Genomic DNA, 19,969 nt, shown 5'->3' with positions numbered 1-19,969 from the left:
CTTTTAAATTTTTTTTTTTTTTTTTAAGTTGTGCCTGTAGGATTTAGTATGCCATAGCTTCAGCCCTTGTCAGTCACCTGTCTCACATTGCCTCTGACATCATCTCTCCCTACAAATGTTGTGTCCTCATTAATGGGTGCATTGCTTCTCCATGCAAAGTCGTTACCAAGTGAATTCAGCAAGCATGCACATAAATGCCTGTTGATGCAAATTCCATGAGCATTACTGATACCAATAGAAATGCCTGGCCACCGTCTGGAGGTCAGAACTATGGCAGACTGCACCCATGTTAGCTAGTCTTCATGCTAAATAGCTACAACTATTTTGTTTGCAAATCTTGCTTAATTTAGGATCTTTTTAACAGCAAGTGTTACAATGTTTTTTGTGCATGACAGTTAAAAGAAACTTAATTACTGATTCAGACTTTATAAAAAGCATAATCTTTTCATCTATCAGAACAGAAACTCTTACATCAGTCTACATCAGTAGCTGTCATGAATGCAGTGAACTTTAACCCCTTAACGGTCACCACCAAAGTGCTTACATAATAGTCAATGGGTCCATGAGGACAGTGGTGTTGTTATGATAGAGAAAGGGTTTGAAAACACTGTACATTATTGAATATTAGACTATTGTCCCTGTACATTTGGTAAATAGCTGTTCCAATGTTTTTATGAACAATATACATCTATAAAATGGCCTTTTTATTTTTTTACAATATGTAGTCTATTTGAGAAAAATATGTTATTGAGCATGTATACACAAGTTTCACAGCTTCCAATAGTGTATGTCCTCCTTAAATGCAAACATATTGAGAGGTTTAGCAAAAAATGGTTGTTGGTTTCAAGGTCCAGTATCCACTTCCAAGTGAGAGCTGGACAGTTCATAAGTATGGATCTTCAATCATTTAGAGACAGAAGGATGACTGATGGAGGGCAAACCTAAGATTTCAAGGCTATGCAGTCACGTGGGATCCAGCACAACTGGTGTGTGAAACACCAGTTTGTGTCGATAACATGTGATTTCTGAAATAATGATGAATGGATGGCTCAAGAGCTCATGAGAGCCAAGCACTGATGGTGTGAGACAATGAAATAAAATCAATAATGTCTAAGGTACACAGCTCTGGACTGGAGTTGTCACACGGGAAACAGGAGTTGTGGAAAGGAAAAGGCACTCAAAAAATTTAATGGGGAGGACACAGAGCAAGCCAGGAGACAAAAATATTAAAAATTAGATGTGTGAAAGAAATATGCCTTTCCTCTCTGGTTTAAAGAAGAATAATTGCTTCATGTTTTGGAATCTAGATGCACTGGGATTAAAAAAAAATAACTTGCTGACACATATGACATTATTTATGTGGCTGGAGTTTTGATTTCTCAAAGGCAAAGGTTTTTGAAGATAAAAAGGAGAATACCAAGCAACAAAACATTTCATTTTGTGAAGACACTGTTTATCTCTTTTCCACTTTATTTTATGTTTTTTTACATTAATCCTTGTTGATGTGCTTAAATCATTTTTTTTACATTTGGCCTTGTCCTTAGGTCTTACTTTTGTCAACCTGTTTTTGCCTTAATGCAAATAATTACATTTACTAAACAAGCATAAGCAGTTTTTTTTTTTTTATTCAGTTTAAATCACAACTAGCTTCTGACATACAGAATGTGGAATAACTGTTATTGTTCTTTCATTAGTCTACAAAAATATGCATGTGAAGACTTCAGTTTACATAAGTAAAACTCAGGCTAAATCAGGTTGTGACATATGTTTTCTTGGATATGTCAAAAGAATTCTCAAGCAAGAGTATGCCTCAATATAGATGCCAATATTACAATATTACAAACGATTGACATACATTTAATACAAAATTCAATCCATAGTTTCCCTGTTTCTTTCAGAATATTTTTGTTTAATCCCTGCTTTGAAATTTAACCTAACCTTTGGTATTAAAGGATACTATTTATTTACTAGGTTATGGTTCTATGGGCGGGTCATACCAGTTTGGATGATTCACAACGTCCAGCAGAGGGCGTAGCTCCTGCTAGATGGCAGTTAAAAGGCTCCTTGTCTTACCGCTCGCCATCTTGTTTCTCACTCACGGAATCCAACGCAGCAATGGACTCTGAATTTCAGGGTCCAATTTTCCAGCAGAACCTTAAAGACCTGGTTTAATAACCAACAGAGCATAACATAAGTTCGTTCAGCTTTATTCCGAACTGAATAAAGTAATATATATTCGTCGATTTGGCTGCTGTACGTCGTGCGTCGGGGGGCTGACATGCTCCACATCAGTTCATCAGTTACATCCACGGTTTTCAGCATAGAACATAAATGTGCTACTTCAGCTTTCCGTTTCAATGAAATAAAGATATCTTACAAATAACATCCCCCACACAGGAAATAAAATACACTTTTTAACTCACCAAGTCCAGATTACATACTATCCCGAACGCAGTCAGATTGGAAAAAAAAGAGAAGAAAAACAACTCCTCCAAAAATGGAAAAAGGCTTTTAGACAGCAGGTAGACTCTTTGATTGTCGATTTCTCTTATTTTTCCCCTCTTTTACAGTACAACTTCATTTTCCCTGCTTCGTTTTTTTTTCTGCTTCTGGCGCCAGAGAACCTGGTTGGCTGGAGCTAGTCACATGGGCTACACATCAATATGACCCTTCAGAATAAGAGATTTTACTCACGCCTAACCGTCTTAATTGCTGACAAAATAAAATATATGTCTTTTTAAACTAAATAAAACATAATAATATAAAATACAACCTTACGAATGTTTCAATGAATTTTTTTGGATGTTTAGCTATTTTAAGATCTATTTATTCTCAATGTATTTATTTATTGTCTATTTATCCATTTTATAGTTATTTTTATGAAAATCCTTATATTTTGTGAGGGCTATGTTAACCAGGGTTATACTTGCATTTTAAGTGAGAAGATTAAAATTGATTTAACATAATGAATAGAAATTGTTGATATACTAATTTTGTTTTTGCCCTCTCTTTAAAACAATAAATGTTATTTTGTTCTCTCTATGTGAACTGAGAGGCTTTCATTTTTATTTTGTTGAAAATATATTCCATTTTCATACAAAACCAAATTACCAACACTCAACTAGAAGCATTTAATTGTGAATAAACTAAATTGAATTTCATTTAATTATGTTAATCTGTTTCTAGAATTCTGTTATAAAACATGTAATTGCAAATAACACGTTTGCAATTGCATGTTTGCAAACATGTAATTGCACAGAAATAATTGCACATAAATAATTGCAAATTATTTCTGTGCAATTAAGGAAAAATAAACTGTGTTGTGACATGTTCTCTTACAAATTTTTATTTCTCTCCATCATCTAACTCTGTGTTTCGAGGGGTTGTCAAGACGATGTGCAAAGCTCGACATTACATGTGTTTGCTAATGCCTGCCATGGCTGAGGCTCAACTGAAACAAAGCTGCAGAGCCTGGGCTTGTTTGACTAGAGGAGAGTACCAGCAGGGAGATGCACAAATAAGATGGTTAGGAGACAGAATAAGAAGAAATAAGTATATAAATAAGTATAAGTATCAGCAAAAATGCAATGAGAGATTTTACTCACACTTAACCATGTCTGAAAGATGTGTCTGAATCTGATCATGTTCTTTCTATTTTAAATGCATTTGCACAAATATCACTTAAAAAAAATTATTTAGGAGGCCAACTCACTACCAGGATGTGGTGAGTTGACAGCGCTCCTCCTTTCTCCACTGAGGTGTCCAAGAAATGTGAACGCAGATCAGATGAACTGATAAAGTCTAAAATTGAACTGCGGCCTAAGGGATCCTTGTGGCTAGAGTGCATATGGACACCCTTGTGCTGGTTTGTTAGGAACTATCCATGATGAAGACAGAAATATAATATTAAAACATTTCTTGGGTTCATATCAGAGGATGGGGAACCTTTCTCCCAACAGCATCCCTCCTGGTCTCACTGTCACTGCCAACATGAGCATATGAATCCCCAGCAGAACCAGGGAGTCTCAGCGAGGAGTACTCTCCAGGACTCCCTCCAGAGACTCCAAAAAGGGTGCTTAATCTGAACATCGTTGGATGCATAAAAATATGTTCAGAACTCAGTGCCCCACACATAAGAGAAGGGATGCTACACTCTCGTGCACCAGAGAGTGTAGCATACAGGCACAGAGATGGGTGGCCATTCCTGTCTGGCACCTGTCAACATAGGCAACTCCAGTGTGAAAGAGTGACCAACCCTCTCAAGGAGCCTGGCTAAGGAGACACAGCATCCTAATACAATAGGTTTAATCTGGCAGTTATGGAATAGGTTTTAAAAGTATTAAAAATATCTAACAAGCAAGGTATGATTATTCATAAAGCGTCATTCATACACAAGGCAATTCAAAGTACAGAGATTGAGAAGAAAAAGAGTAACCAACCAAGGAAAGCATAGCTATGAGAGAAAAAACAAAGGGTAGAGCAAGAGGAAGACAAAGACAGGAAGCCTAGGGGATAAGAAGAAAGGAAAGAAAAGCTCAAAGTTAAGAGAAAATGAGAAATACAGACAGAAAACAAGAAGTAATGGAGAGACAGAGCGAGCAAAAAGGCAAATAATAAGGCAGACAAAGGTGGAAAAGAAGAAAAGGAGTGAGTGGGAGGAACTGGAGTAATAGCTGAGGGAGAGGAGCAGCTATTTAAACATCAAATAGCGTCGGGAAGAATTTAAGGTGCCTTTTACATTCCCATTTTCATGATTATAAGCAGGAATGGCAGTTCTTATGTTAGACTCCGGCACAAACCAGCAACCACACATTCACCCCAGCACTTCACTTCCATCATCATACTGATTTGGCTGCCTTTATTAGCGCTGATGGGACAGGTCGCAGCGAGGATATCAGGGGAGCGTCTTCATGTGCCGGAGTGCATCTGCATGCGTTCCGCAAAGCCGACGGCTCCCACGGTGGTGGCAGAGGAAGTCACAGAGCCAGAGGAGATCTGCTCATACCTACTGACAATGAGTAATTTACCATGAAGCAAATGTGACAAGTCAACTGCATATCAGCAGCACCTATTCTGTGTTCTTCACCTGCGGGGATCAGGTGAACATTTGCAAGCTCCCACACTGATTAAATAAGGTCTCACGTAATGCGATTGTTTTCAGGCTTCTTGTGGAGAACGTGCCTTCTTGTTGGCCTTTCACCACAGGGAGGTGACTACTAGCTGCAAGCTGAGTTGGTCATCCGCATTTTATGATATGCTCATAGTTCATAGAAGTAAAACATGTCAAGTGAGAAAAAGGAAAAAAAAAAGTGTTATGCTGTGAACTGTCTGAAATGCAGTCCTTTAGATTTAGGTTGGTTTGGAAAGCTTTTTCCCCTTAGTATGTGAAGTCATTATTTATTGACTTTAAATTTTAAGTGTGACAAAAGAACAAAAACAAGTAGAGAAGATGTGATGGTGTAAAATTTGTTGTTGAATTAAGAGTGAATAAAAACATTTTGGGAATCATTTGTTTAGCTAACATCAAAGTACCTTTATGCTTAGAGGATTGGAAAGAAACAGGTGAAGCTGCTTAACAGAGATAGTTCACATTGAAAAAAATAAATTGTGCATTTTTCCTCCTATCTGGAGGATTCTCATGAAACAACATCTGCTGTGTCTTGGGACCCAAGCAGCAGATGGACATGCCTGAGACATCTTTGTGGCTCTTTTGGGGAAACAGTGTCTTTCTCCCAACCTGTGCCCAGGGTGTCATTGGTAGAGAACTTCTGAGTTGCTTAAAGGCTGGTGACAGTGTGCACTACTTCCGATGCTGCATTGGATTTTAAGTCGCATGTGTAGTACAGCATCAGGATAACAGTTTCACAGCAGTCCCATCACTGTATTAGGAGTACCGTGGTTGCAATGCCACAAGTACAATCAGTTGGATTCAGACACATTGCAGTTTCTAATTTGTGAGTGAATGTGCTGTATGTGTACACGGAGCTGCAAATAATCAGTCTTGTTATCCAAAGGATGGGAATTAGCAAGAGAATTTCAGAGTCGCTTACACAAACAAATCCAGACAGGCAGTCAGAAGGCAGAGTTGATAAGATAACAAAAAGACTCAATGAGGGAGCACAGAACCTTCCCAGAAAGATGAACCAGAGAACTGGAAAAAGAAATAACTGAACTGAAAACAGCTTAGTGAGAAACCAGAAGATGGACATAATTTAGGGAATACTAAGCCAAGGAACAGAAAACAGAAGCTGAATGAAAACAAACATTGAATTCATGTTACAAAGCAATCAGCAGAACATATCTTAATAAAGAAATGATATGAAATACAAACCAAGAAGGTGATAAAGAAACTAAGAAACAGAAATATTAGAAAATTATAAAGTGGATAGAATATTGTAAACAAAAGGAAGCGAGCTAAATAAAAATAGAAAAAAAAAAAAAAAAAAAAGATACTGAAGATTGCAATGAGTGCCTGGGCTGCAAACTCCACACCATGCACTCTCACTCACTCGCCTGCCCCAGTCAGCTGGTGTCCATACCACTTATAGGAAATGATCTAGAAGCTCCCATGCATCATCTAAGGTTATGTCTGTCCTTACAGAACCACTTAAAACCTACAAAGACAAAATATTGATAATTATAATGTGCAGCTGTTAAATTGATCTACTCTGTGGTTATTATGCATCATTGCATTTTTGATGCAAACACATTTTCCAACTCTCCTGTTTATCTTTTCTTTACTTCCAGCTATGCTGCACCTTATCTCCTTCTCTTTTTCCTACATTGTGTTCCCGTCCTCTGTCCTCTCTTCCTCCTTGCCAGCAGACCCTGTACTTCCAAATCCAATTATCCTGTTTGAATCCAAGATGATGCATCAGAAGTCTTTGAGGCCACTTTTCCAAGAGGGGAAAGGGTGGGAGATAAAGATGGGCAGGGAACAAGAGCAGACATGATGATTGATGGAAAGTGATTGGGCAGTATTAAAAGGATTGAGGCAGAAAAAAAAGAGTGAGATGGAGAAACTTCAAAGACAGGGGAAGATTTACACAATTATCACTTTTACACTTAAAAAAAAAACAAAGACGAGTTATCCCAATGTTTTTTAAGTTTCTTAAATTACAATGATGTTTTATATTGTGTAAAAACATTCCACTTTGCAGAATAAATTCCTGCGATAAAAGGGAAGATGACTATCATGGCTAATGTATGCTCCCTTAGGGTGATATCATCAAATCGCTTTCCTATTTCATCTCTTCCACTGGGAATTTATTGATGAAAAAGATGAGTCCAATTTTTAATAGCATAACATTAATAAAAACTTAATTTTTTTGTAATTAAGCTTTGAATTTGTCTAGATATTCTGCTCCGGGCATAATTGTGCACAGTTCATGTTTTTTAACCATAGGTGGCATGGATTTTAATTCAATCCAGACATGTTAAAAAACGAATGGGAATGTAAAGATTCTGTACAGGAAAAAAAATAAAAAATGTGGCTCTTGAAACCTTGAATGTAGATATGTTTCTAAAACAGTATGTAGAATAAAAGGAATGCCGTTTCAGTGAGCCTCCGGATTTGTGACCATCATGACCACGAATAAGGAAAAGTAATGAAAGACTTTTTTCAACTCATATAAAAATGCTCTTGAAAATAATGGCAATGAATCCTTTTTATGTAAATTGAGGCTCAGTTGTCCAGTTATTAATAATTCCTGGCAATTCTATTTGAAAAGGTCTCGGCTGCGTTTGAGATAAAATGTATAAGGGTATGATGAGTGCCTCGCTTTAGTCTGGCGTGAGTGGAGCTTTTCTTTGTGAATGCCCCTTTAAGACCTGAAGCTTGACCTTTTCTGACTTGGTAAATGATGGGTATTACTAAGGACATAATTATAGAAGTTTCAACCAGTTTTTCATTGGTTTGACTAAATTTCACTGACCATTGTCAGAGAACATAGCATAAGATTCAGCACCAATCTTTCAGTGGAAGGTGCTAAAATGATGAGCTACAGGAACTATGGGGTGAGAAGTTTTCTTACACAATCCTCTCACACACATTCTTAATTTTTTAAAGCACACAAATTGTACAATAAGATGACATGTTTATGATTGGTCACAACATGAGAAAACCAATTGCAATGATCCAAACCAAAATTTGAGACATCTATAGAAAGCCTATTGTTCAAGCCTGCTTGAAAAGCTCAAAAGAATGTTGAGCTTGAAGCCAACAAAGTAAACAACAACTAAAATAAATAAAAGAAAAGAAAAGCTTTCTCATAGAAATACATCTTTAAAATCAGAGTTGACAGACAAGAACAGACAAGAAAGAGGGGGCAGTTGAGTGATACATGTGAAAATGGAAGCACATAATTTATAAAAAACTGTATGTCACATTAAGACTGGAAAAGATCATGTGCATATGTCTAGATTTGGAGCAGACACTTTACAAGGAACAGAAAAGACTGTTCCTTGTAAACTGTAAATCTTCAAATAAATTTTGCCAACTTGATAGAAGATTTGAAACTGAAGAACCAAAAAGATCTAAACACTTTTCCAAATGTGTTTTTATTTAAGCTCACTGGTTTCCTCACGAAGTATTTTAACAAATGGATATACTGAATGATATTTCAAGGCATTTGGTGAAGAAGCTTGAAGCTGTATCTGTAGAAGGAATTCATAAAACATTCAAGTGATTTTTAAAAAGACAAACCTCTTGATAAACCCTCCAGTGTTTTAGATGTCCATTTTCCTATGCTTCGATGTCCAGAAGAAGACCATCATTGTTTTTAGCACAGTGTGCAAAGTTGAATCTAACTCAATAACCCTAACTCTGCCTCATATTTACATGCTGGAGGTTTTGTGTTGCACTGTGCAGCGGTAAACTGCAAGCCAGTATTTTTGCACAGAGTATAATATGAAGGTGGTTATGGAGTGCCTAACAGAGTGGAAAAAGGACCACTGATAATGAGCATAGACTCTATGAGTGGCTTAAAAACATGCTGCATAAACGAGATTAACAAAAGTTCATGGATATCATTTTCCAACTGAACAAAAGAAACCAAATAGATGGGTTGCAATTCATCAAGGTGACAGGAGCCCAGAAGCAGAAATGTTAATTTAAAAGAACTCAGTGTTTCTACTTGGTCTAAATTTGGGCACATTTTAAAACATTTTGTTGCGTTATACTGTTGTTGAAGCAAAAATATTAAAAGTTAAAGTTTAACACAAGCTTTTCATAGTTATTTGTAACTATTAAGTTTTTAAAAAGCGCAAATAAAGGAGACAGAGTGGAAATTAATGGAATAATTAAAGGAATGAATCTGTCAAACATCTCCCTTTCTACAATACAAAAAAAATATCAGTGGCATGTGAGTTGTTATTGGTTTTTGTTTAAATCTTAACAGATACACAGAAACTGCCTGAATGTTAAAGTCCATAGTGCAAACATCCTCTGATGAGTTGTCAGAATCTCTGCTGAGACTAACATCATTTATTTATGATGAAATTCACATATTATTCTCTGATTCCAATGATAAGAGAGCATTTACAGTACGTGTAACACAGCAATGTAATGTAGCTGCAAAACAGGCAAAAACCCCCCCAAAACATATCTGAACTAGAGGAAGAAGCCCTAAGTATTTTTGTGCACAATTTTATGAAAGATTCTCATCAACAAAATTACATACAATGTTTGTGCAGATAAAAGCTTAAAAGTAAAAATAAAAACAGTGTGAGGTAATTTAGTTGCTGATCTCAGTTTCCTGAAAATATACAATTTAGTTTCAGCTAAATTAGCTAAAATATGTTTCACCAGTCCACTCCAGTTATCTCTTCTTTTATTTTGCTGTATTTTCTATCTCATGTCTGTCCATTTATTTCCTTAGCCCACACTTATTTTTTCTGTTTCCAAGTCAAATTTCTTTAAAATGAATTTTCACTGTACTGCTTTTTTATTTTTTTATTTTTTATTTTTTTTACTTCTGAATGAATACTTTCCTTACATCCCTTATTGTTTTTTATTCTTTATCTGACATTCTCTCCTTCAGCTAACATATCCCCATTTTACATATTCTCGTACAATACACTGCATGATTATCTGTCGAAAAGGATTAAATCCTTTCCAAACTCATTTTCAAACCTTCTTGACTTTGGAGTGGTTGAATGAAGTCCCTCTATCGGTTCCGTTTAAGAATAACTGGGGCTTTTACCTGGTTTAATCTGATGAGAGTCAGTCTGTCAAGAGACTATCATGTGGTAAAAGGGAGCTAACACTCAGGTGCTGAGGTAAAAAGACATCTACAAATTTAAAAAGTGTGACAGACCCAGCTGTGTGGAGTTTCAAGGCTCATCAGATACAAAGAATCTTACTAAGCATAACTGAGGCAGTATGTCACAACTTACCGAAATATTTATGCCAAGTATTACTTTTTTGCACATTTGCAGAATAGGTAAAACAAACTATCAATTTATGCAATAACTCATTCCCTAAATCTAATTGTAGCCTGCAAATCATTAATTTCTTTCTTAAAAAGCTCCAAATGACCAAATATAATGTTAAATATATAAGTAACAACAGAAAACAATGTTGAAGGAATTTCAAAGCACAAAGCTTGTGTTCTGAACAAAAATTACAATTATGTCTGGCTGACAATGAATGTTTGTGGGTGCTGCTTTACAAATTCATTCTTGTTCATTTTCTTTCTTATAAACAAACGATAAAATCAAGGTGAGAAAATATAGAAAGGACGCACAAGGACCGAACCCCTTGCCCACCTATGAAGCATATATTTTTAGATTTAAAGAGAAATACCGCATCTTCCTCCTCACCAGGTATGGAGGTGGAAGTATTATATTCATATTAAGCGATAATATTTCTGTAACATTTTTTTTTAATTCTATTTAAAATCCTAGCAAATACATGCTATAAACTTTTAGACTCATAATATTTCCCAGAGAGGTTACAATGTAAGTTATGTTGCATGACTCTGAAGAAAAAGTCTCACATACCATTCTGAATAACATTTCTTTTATTTCATTCTCCATATAAATTATTGGAAACTCTTCTCACATACTAACATTTCCAGTACACTGGAAAGGCTATTTATTCATTATCACTGAAGCCTAGATGGATCACCGTTCACTCTCAGGTCCGACAAAAGATGCCCGGGTCAGAATGGGATGTGTGAAAATGCAGGATCCTTGTTGCCTTACACCAGGACTATTCCATATCAGTCTTCAAGGGTCAGTGTGCTGCAAATTTCAGATGTGTCCCTGGTACAGAAAGGTAATGGCATTCCACACTGGGGATCGACTAATGTACAAAAGCATTTCTCTGTTAAACTTATTTAAACTGTGGAACCATGTATCTTTGACCAGATGACAGCAGAGTGGACAGGGTCAAAGACAATGTTTTTAGCTAATTTCAACACATTACTATGACAGGATGAGGTCGTGCAGTTTTTCAAATGGGTGGTCCTCAATCTTGGAGCTAATTTTCACTTGATCAAACAGCAGAATTTTTAACACAGGAAACTTTTTCATATCGGTTTTGCAGAACTGCAGAACACTGAGGAATGAAACACAAGAAGAATTTCTTTACTTGCTCAAAAGGACCTCAGCTGTCGAAGGGAAATATATTGGTTGTTTTGATCAGTGATGCTTTTTCAAGAAAGAAGATGGTGAATCATAACTCCTAAATATTTACACAATGGTACAATAAGGGTTTGATTATGAATCCTGTCTTTATATGTGTTGTACAGGTAAAAATTGTCCTAATGAGATGTATTGCTACTTTCTAAAGGACTGGTGACTTAGTCAGGATGGGCCTGACTCTCCTTTAAACGGTAGTTTTTAATTGTCACAGTCCATATATGTAAATGTCTGGAAATGTAATAGACATTTACATATCAAATGGGTAAAAGTCTTGTACTTGTATTGTGCTTTAACAAGCCAGTGCACCCCAAACTGCTCCCCACTATATTCAGTCATTCACCCATTCACACACGGATGACAAATGGAGCCAAGATTTGAACCAGGAACCCACCAATTACAGAACAAACTCCTACCACTATGAGCACCATTACCCGAAGTTGTGATGGTCCTGGAAGAAAAGCTTATTGCCTCAAAGTTTAATCACTTTTCTGATGCTTCCCACGAAAATGAATGATTCTTTTGAATATCTGTCAAAAAATAAATAATGCTTTAGCATTTCTTCATATGGAACAGCTTGGTCTCAAAGGAACAAAAGTGTTACTTCGATCTTCAAAAAACCTCTGTAGCAGGATAATCCACTTCTCAGGCTTTAATCTTTCTGTTCTGTGTTTGTAGATTACAGAAACATTGTGCAATCGGGCAGAGGTCGGAACGCAGATTTTGCTGTTATTTTAGAATCAAGTAACATTTAGGTATTCTTTTGTTAATAGCAGCATGAAAATTGTTTGGCACTTGATTTTTATGTATTCATAGTCTTCAATCAGCATAGATGATATTTAGATAATGTTAATAACCATCTCGCAGCAGAAAAAAAATGCATTTACAGTAAAGATAATACAAATGTCAAGTTTCCAGTCACTATTTCAATACATTTATAACTTTAGTTGTTCTGCCAGATCAGCTATAGGCACTAGGCTATTAGATTTTCCCATTGTGTTTTAGTGAGTTCCAGTGAGGTGCAGATTGTTCTTTTGCACATATTTTAAATGCCATATTCTGACTGCTCTCTGTGGTTTGTCATGCATTCTGGCTCACTGCCATTGGTTGTAATTGTATAGCTTGAAGTTGCAAAATGATTTCCGAGTAGACAGCCACATCACCACCACCGTTATCACTGCCTCTGTCTCCTGTCATCTCTGTCTTCCATTTACTCCCTTTCCTCCCTCATCCATCCTTCCCCTCGACACGTCTCAAGCTCTGCCTGCCAAACTTGCATGACACACATTTCCTGCCTTTCAAGTCCTCTCACACATCTCTTTTTCCCCCCCTGTGTGTGCACGTCCTGCTATTTGTGCAGCCTTCTGTGCAGATTGTACTGTGGAGGCTTTCTGGCGTTTTGGTGAATGATTAGGGTCACGAGGCTGTGACAGTGATGCCATTTTTCTTAAATACACATTGGTTTTAGCTGTTAGCACACACAAAAAGTCAACAGACTCGTCAATACAGACTTTTAGGAAGGACAACAGCAAAATGTGTGGAGGTTGTTTTCATACGCCTCTCATTAAAAGATAAAGCACAATGTTGATGAGGCCGTTTAACCACATTTTGCATCCTCGTGCAAATGATTTATGCGGTATGGTGTGAAACTATGTGTGCAGAAGCAACCATTTAAACTCTGATCTCATTACTTTTGAAATTAAGTTAATAAATCTCTATAATAACATCAGCTTTAAATGAACTTAATTTTAAGTGGTTTCAAATTTTCATAATAATTTATTATACTTAATTTTATTATTGTGCTTTGCTTCCAAACCACCTCGGCCAACTGTTGGGGGGGGGGGGGGTTGTTGTGAATAAAAAACAAAATACAGAAACATTTTTTTATATATATGGAAAAGCTTCATAACAGATAGCACTGCTCAGTATCTGTCTGTGAACTCAGACAGTAGACTTTGATCTTTTAAAAAGGGAAGCACAAGGAAAGATTTAGAGTTTAAAGTTAAATATGTTTTATCTATCTGTCACCCTAAAGATGATTACACATATTCTCCTTTCTCACAGAGTGCAGCACATACAGACAACAAAACACTATGAAGGAAGAGGAACTGGTACTAAAGAGTTGTTAGAATAGCCACCAAATGGCATAAGGAGGTTTTATCAGGCAAATGCCAGAGGACCCTATAGTGAATCAATACAGTAAGTGAATGTCACAAAAGTCAAATGATGCCAATGAAAGAAAGTAACTCCAGTCTTTGAGATTACTGGAGGTCATCTGGGTTTGCAAAGGGACAGGTTTTTGTGCCATGTACCTATCGTCCATACAGGATTTAGCATGATAGCTAAGGGCACCTGCACAACAGGTGAAGGTTCTTGTCACCCAACATAGACCAAACCAGAGAGGTAATTGTACATTTGGAGCCAAGCAGCACAGAATGCTGTAAAATCCATACCGGCTTTCCAAACAGGTTTTCCACTCATTACAACATGAAACAGAATGAACCTGTTTATTTAGTAATGTAGATTTATCACTTGTCTAGATTTGGGCAATAAAAAGGCTGATCTTTGTGATCTGTGTTTTCTGTGTATTTATTTTGAGGTTTTTCTGTGTTTATTAGCCTGCTCCCCTGTGAGTCTCTGTCTTCCCTGTTGATTGATCCCATATGTGACTCGTTTCTTTGATTACCCTCCCAGTGTATTTAGTCCCAACCTGTTGTCTTTGTCTCTTGTCGGATCCTCGTCGTGTCTAACCAGTCCGTTCTGCCAGCTTCTTGTGTTCCTGTGTCCCTGTGTTAATCATCATTAAATCATCATCTTCACTTCATCCTGGCCTGCCTGCGTCTTCCCTCACCAAACCCACAGATCATGACACAACCAACCCCAGCCAGGAAAGACTGGTAATCATATTTCCTCTACTTTTACATTCAACACCAGCTTCTTACATGGCTGTGTTTTGACTCCACAACTATAATCACAGCACACTCTTAAATGCACTGCTTGCCATCCCAGTAACACCATCATAACCATAACCATCACCCTCACACTCACCGACTCATTTCAGGAGACAATAAGAAAACCCATAAAGCTGAGACACACGGACTGGGGACATGGTGGACAGACAGTAACTGGGCTCTCAACACCGGGAAAAGCAAATAACTAATTTTGAAGCTAAGGGGAAGTGGTGCTGACCCATCTTTCCACCAACAGTGATTGTGTAGAGAGAGTAAACGGCTTTAAATGTCGGCCAGACTCAGATGGACACCCAACAAAATTGATGGGGCGAAGAAGACGGAGCATGCACTGCCTGCATTTCGGACTTGTGATGAAAAACGACCTGTGGGAAACACTGTTGCATGTTTTCTAGCTGGAAATTCATACTATATTTTAAATTTGTATGAACCAATATCAGATGACAATATCAAGGTTTGTTGTACACTCTATAAAAGACAAAGTGCTGTCTGGTTTAAACAAAAAATTACAAATTAAATGAAGCATTTAGAGATTTACTGTCTACAAGTGCTAGTTGTCCAAGTATGAGTTCTTGTAGATTCAAGAATGCCTTTTTTTTTCAAAAGTGGTTTTAGTTTTAAATGCAGCTAATTTTGTTTTTATTTAGTGTTTTATACTAAGTAAGAAATGATGTCAGTCATAGACAGCTAATACCAACATAAACAGCTTCCTATCTATATTTTCAATATATCTGATTATCAAACAAAGTGAAGGGGTTGGTTGTTTTGATGAACTGAAAGGGACTTTTCTTTTTTCTTTCTAATTCCTGTGATGCTTGAGTTATTTAAAGACCTTAGAATGAAGGATTTATTTGTTTGAGGATGCTTGCTATGAACCAGTATTTATGGTGATCAGTTGTGTTGTTTTTATGTTTTATTTATGCAGTAGTAGGTTGATCTGTGAAACAGATATTTTATTTTTTTATGTGTGAGTATGCAATCTTGCTGTGTGCAAAACATTAAAAAACATGAGATTATTCAAAGTACAGTAACTTCCTAGAATGCATGCTTCCAATAAATTGTTGGGAAAAAAAAGAGAGAAAAAAAAACAGTCAATGCAGCAATTCTTTGAAGCTGAAAATCTCAAACTTTCAATGACAGATTTTGATTTTTACTGAGTCTGGTGATGATGACAAAAACCATTGAAATGCTACTTGATTCAACATTTCTGGCTCATGAAACAGGCCTACAGAAAGCCTCGGCTGCAATTTCACACTTGAGGAGAGCAAAGCTTTTGTCACATTTCTATTATCTCTGATCAGTGGATTGATGAATAAGAGATCATGTAGGAAGTGCACAGATTATGGAGATAGATGCAGTTCCAAGTGGATACTGCCATAAGATCTTCTGATACTTCTCATCTGTCCAGGTGCCATGAGCTTTTAGGGGACTTAGGCATGGAGTTGTGCGCTATTACCTTAACCATCATTACATCTGTTTGAGACTCTTATTTCAAAGCAAGAAAGGAAGTAGTTTTTGAGCTGTGTTGTCATATTGAGTTACCTAAAGAAGACATTTCGCCTGATTGGCTGACAACCCTCAATTACAAAGGAAACCACACATGCTACAATAAATGCACAAACCTGGACTGGATTACCCTACTATGATTGCAGGTTCTTTAAGGCACAATTTGCAGATTATAAAACCTTTACTTCATTTGAAAAAACAAAACATGGCCATTCATAGTTTCTCTAAAAATCTTAAGAAAATGTCCTCCTTTTCCTGTACACTCTACTTTGTATTTCTCATCATCTTGTATGCTTATTGCATGCTTACAGCTGCAGTTACAAGTAAAGAGAAACAGTAATCTGCAGAGAGACTGTCAGTTCATTCACAAACACTTCAAACTGAGACTGAGATAGCTTCTGGCAGTCGAGTTGTGATTTCTGAAAGGGCTAAGATGACATAAGCGTGTTTAAGAGAGCATGCTATTGTTAGGTTTCCAGGCCACCAGCTTTAGGTAATGATCAAACTGCAGAGGTGTCAAATCTAAAGAGTAAGCCAGTTTAGGTTTCATTAGCCATGAGAGTGATGCAGCCAATGGTTTATGAATGACCAGAGGCAGGAGGGGCTCATATGCAGCCATATTGCAAAGCTGTTTTGCGAACACAGTATTTTTTTTTTTATTTTTTATTTTTTTAGATTTTTATTCAAACAAAGTGAGAAATTCTTTGTGTCCTAAATTCTTACATATTTACATATGAATTGTACCAGCTTCAACTTCACGTCAAAAAAGAAACATTTTAGAGAAAGGCTGGATCACTTGAGAATAAAATCCTCCATGTATTACAAGTGTCATTCATGCAGCAGTACGGGGGACTATCTCTGCTTTTCAACAAGACTGCCTTGAGCCACAATACCTGTCAGCATGACAGACAACCCTGTCGCTGATTGAGAGAATATAAAAGCAAGGCTGTGATGGACATAGAACGTTTCACCGATTTTTGAAGTGAAACTGCTAACTTTATAAAAAAGAACAGGAATGCAACCTGTGGTGTCTATTCATCTGGCTTCTGAAATCTTGTTTATGTTTGAAAAATGTTATGCCGTCATCAATCTACTGTCTCTGAAAAAAACATTTTTTGTAAGTGTTGTTGGTTTTGTGTTCCAGGTCAGAAGTAAGTCCATTTAACAATCTGAATCAAGAATTATATTTCAGAAAACAAGTTAGGCCTCAGCCTCAGGAATTACACTTAATAAAAAAAATAAAGTTAATAAAAAAAAAAGTTCCTCATACAGTAAATGTATACATCTTAATACATTTTGGAATATTCTACCACTCAATTCTCTAACAGTGGCATTTGTATATTTGAATTCAAATCTTCAGTCAGAGTGGCAGCATGTTAACAGACAACTCCTGTAACGCCGTCAGCTGAAAAGAGGAAAATCGGACTCCTCCAAACAGTTCCCTGAGGGCATCGGGCCAGAGAGCAGCAGCCAATCAAGCATGCAGTTAAAACCTGGAACATGTCCCTTCCTCATATCTGCATTCCCTCTGGACAGGAAAATTAAATTGTCTAAAATGTGAATGTTTGAAAGTCTCAGAGATTGTGCAGAAGTTTGCATCACCTAAATTAAAAAAAAAAATGCAAAGCTTGTATTGCATCTTTGTTTTATGTATTATTTTATTTTTCCCTTTGGAAATTAAAATTTGAAAATAGCTTTTTTAGTTAATGTGGTTTTTTGTAACAATAAAACCGGTATTAATAGTGTTCCCTGTTTAATATATTTTGTTGGTAGTTTAAACAGAAAACAAAAAATGAATTAGGTGTTTAAAAAAAGCTAGAAACAACTTCCCAGGATGATTTCTGCCAGCAGCTTATTTCTAAATAATAGATTTATAGTTGTTGTTGTTTGTTTTTTTTTCTGGTTGCAGCAAATAACTTTTAATGTCTTATTTTTCTTTGTTTTCCTCTTTTATATTCCTTAAAATGATCCTGAAAAAAAAATTCATTCAATATTACTGGAAAATAAACAGTGGCAAAAAATAATCCAGCTCCAAAAGCATTACACTCAGAGACTCTCAATCGGTGCAGGTCAGCACAAAACACGTACAAAATTCAAAACACAGAACAATGTTAAGCTACCTTCATTTGAAACTTTCACTGACTCTCGTGAGATCTAAGCAATGCTCTCTTTGCTCTGAATTCGGATGCCTCATCAAATGAATGGAATGACATTCACTCCTTCAAGCTGAAGCTTTATATTGCAATAACAATCAAAGGCATCCCCTCAGCGCTGTTTGCCCCCTCTCACCTGATCCTGTCTGGCACTCGGTGGGTGTGGTTTCCATCACTCTGGCAGTTCCCTGCATACTGGGCTCGACTGTTGGCCCCCTGGTCCCTCCGTAGAGCCATCGCCCCGTGAGTGAGCACTGAAACTCCCTTGGCAATACGTCTGCAAGATAGCCAAGAGAAGAATGTGAGCCAGGGATAATAGGACATTTTAAAGGTCTTTCTCTGACACTGCTGAGGTCCAAGGGAATTTTATGAAAGGACATAGACTGACTGGGCCGGAGTCATGGAAGCCCAAAAGCTTACTTGTACACCTGAAGATGTGGAAAAGCTTCAAACTGCAGAAAGAAATTAAAGATACCCCTCAGCTCTATAAATTAAAGGCAAAAATCCTGAAATCCTTTTTTTACTTTAACAAAATATCAAGGACTTTTGAATCTGAATACAAAATACTATCCAACATACCTATTTATGATCTTATCATCTTTGTTTTAATGTAACTTATCCTAGATAAGCCAATTTGGAAGATAAGGATGGGTTAAAGAAAACACGGTAACAACAAATTAAGCCTGGAGGGTGAAAGGAGCCTCATTAAATGATCGCTTTACACAGAAGTACTGCTGCAAGAATTGCTAGAAATGTTTCAGGTTATTTTTAGAGTTTCTGAAATCATGTATGCTGATAACGATAGGATATTAACACTTAGTGCTTGATTTATTTTTTGTAGCAAAAAAAAACAAAACAAAAAAAAACAACAGTATTTATATGCAGAGGGTTGTATTATCTTCAAATTATCATCACAACCCTTTTGGTATCATATCCTGAATCCTGTTTGATCGACATTGGCGCCTGTTGTAAGAACAGGAATCACGTAGCAGATCTCTGGTGGGGTGGAGGATGTTGGCCAAAATTTCAGCATATTTCTACTGACTTTCTCTGCTGTCTGTGGTTGAAAACAAGGTGATATTTGAATTCAGTGAATTCTATGTTAATGTAAATGGACAGCAGCAATTCCCATTTCGCAAAAGAAATTTAATTTATACCACAGAATAATGCTCAACATTAGAAGAGTAATCAACAATCTATTAGGGACCATAAGTTATTGGTTCTGATGTGCAAGTTTTGACAACTTATTAAGAGGAGAAAAATACAATTGCTCTGTGTGGGATTATTTTTTCTTGTATCGGTAATTCACATGCAAGATGACATTTTTACAAATATAAAATTAAACATTTTTAGGAATTCCATTTTTGATGTTTTAATCCTTCATGGCAATTTGCAGACTTGAGCCACAGAACTGCTAGTCTTCAATCCAGAAGATCTGTTCTGGCATGTAGTCAAAGGCCAATAATGATTTTATCTACATTTTCAAAGCATCTCCAAATTGGCAAATCAAATTAAAATGTACTTAGAATCAACTAATTACTTACTTCATTCACAATTTGATTTCTGTTGCTAATAATCTACCAAGCATGCTGACTGCATCTGCATTAAACAGGCCAAATCTTTATTTGATCAGGTTAAAGTAGGTGCAGTGATTTTGGAGGATTTAATAAAGGAAGTTGACACTTTAATCCCAGGATT

At 36.6% G+C, this 19,969-nt stretch overlaps 1 protein-coding gene across 1 annotated transcript in view; it reads right to left on the bottom strand.

Moving 5' to 3' along the window:
- The window catches only part of grin2da (glutamate receptor, ionotropic, N-methyl D-aspartate 2D, a), a 173,531-nt gene that overhangs the window by 64,212 nt on the left and 89,350 nt on the right, over positions 1-19,969 (bottom strand). Inside the window, exon 6 of the mRNA XM_016677562.1 lies at positions 18,408-18,548. Coding sequence (XP_016533048.1) covers positions 18,408-18,548 — 141 coding nt within the window. The remainder of the gene's footprint in view (positions 1-18,407; positions 18,549-19,969) is intronic.

This window comes from Poecilia formosa, unplaced genomic scaffold, assembly GCF_000485575.1.
Source record: "Poecilia formosa unplaced genomic scaffold, Poecilia_formosa-5.1.2 Scaffold158, whole genome shotgun sequence".
Lineage (NCBI taxonomy): Eukaryota > Metazoa > Chordata > Actinopteri > Cyprinodontiformes > Poeciliidae > Poecilia > Poecilia formosa.
This window is presented reverse-complemented; position numbering and strand designations above follow the sequence as displayed.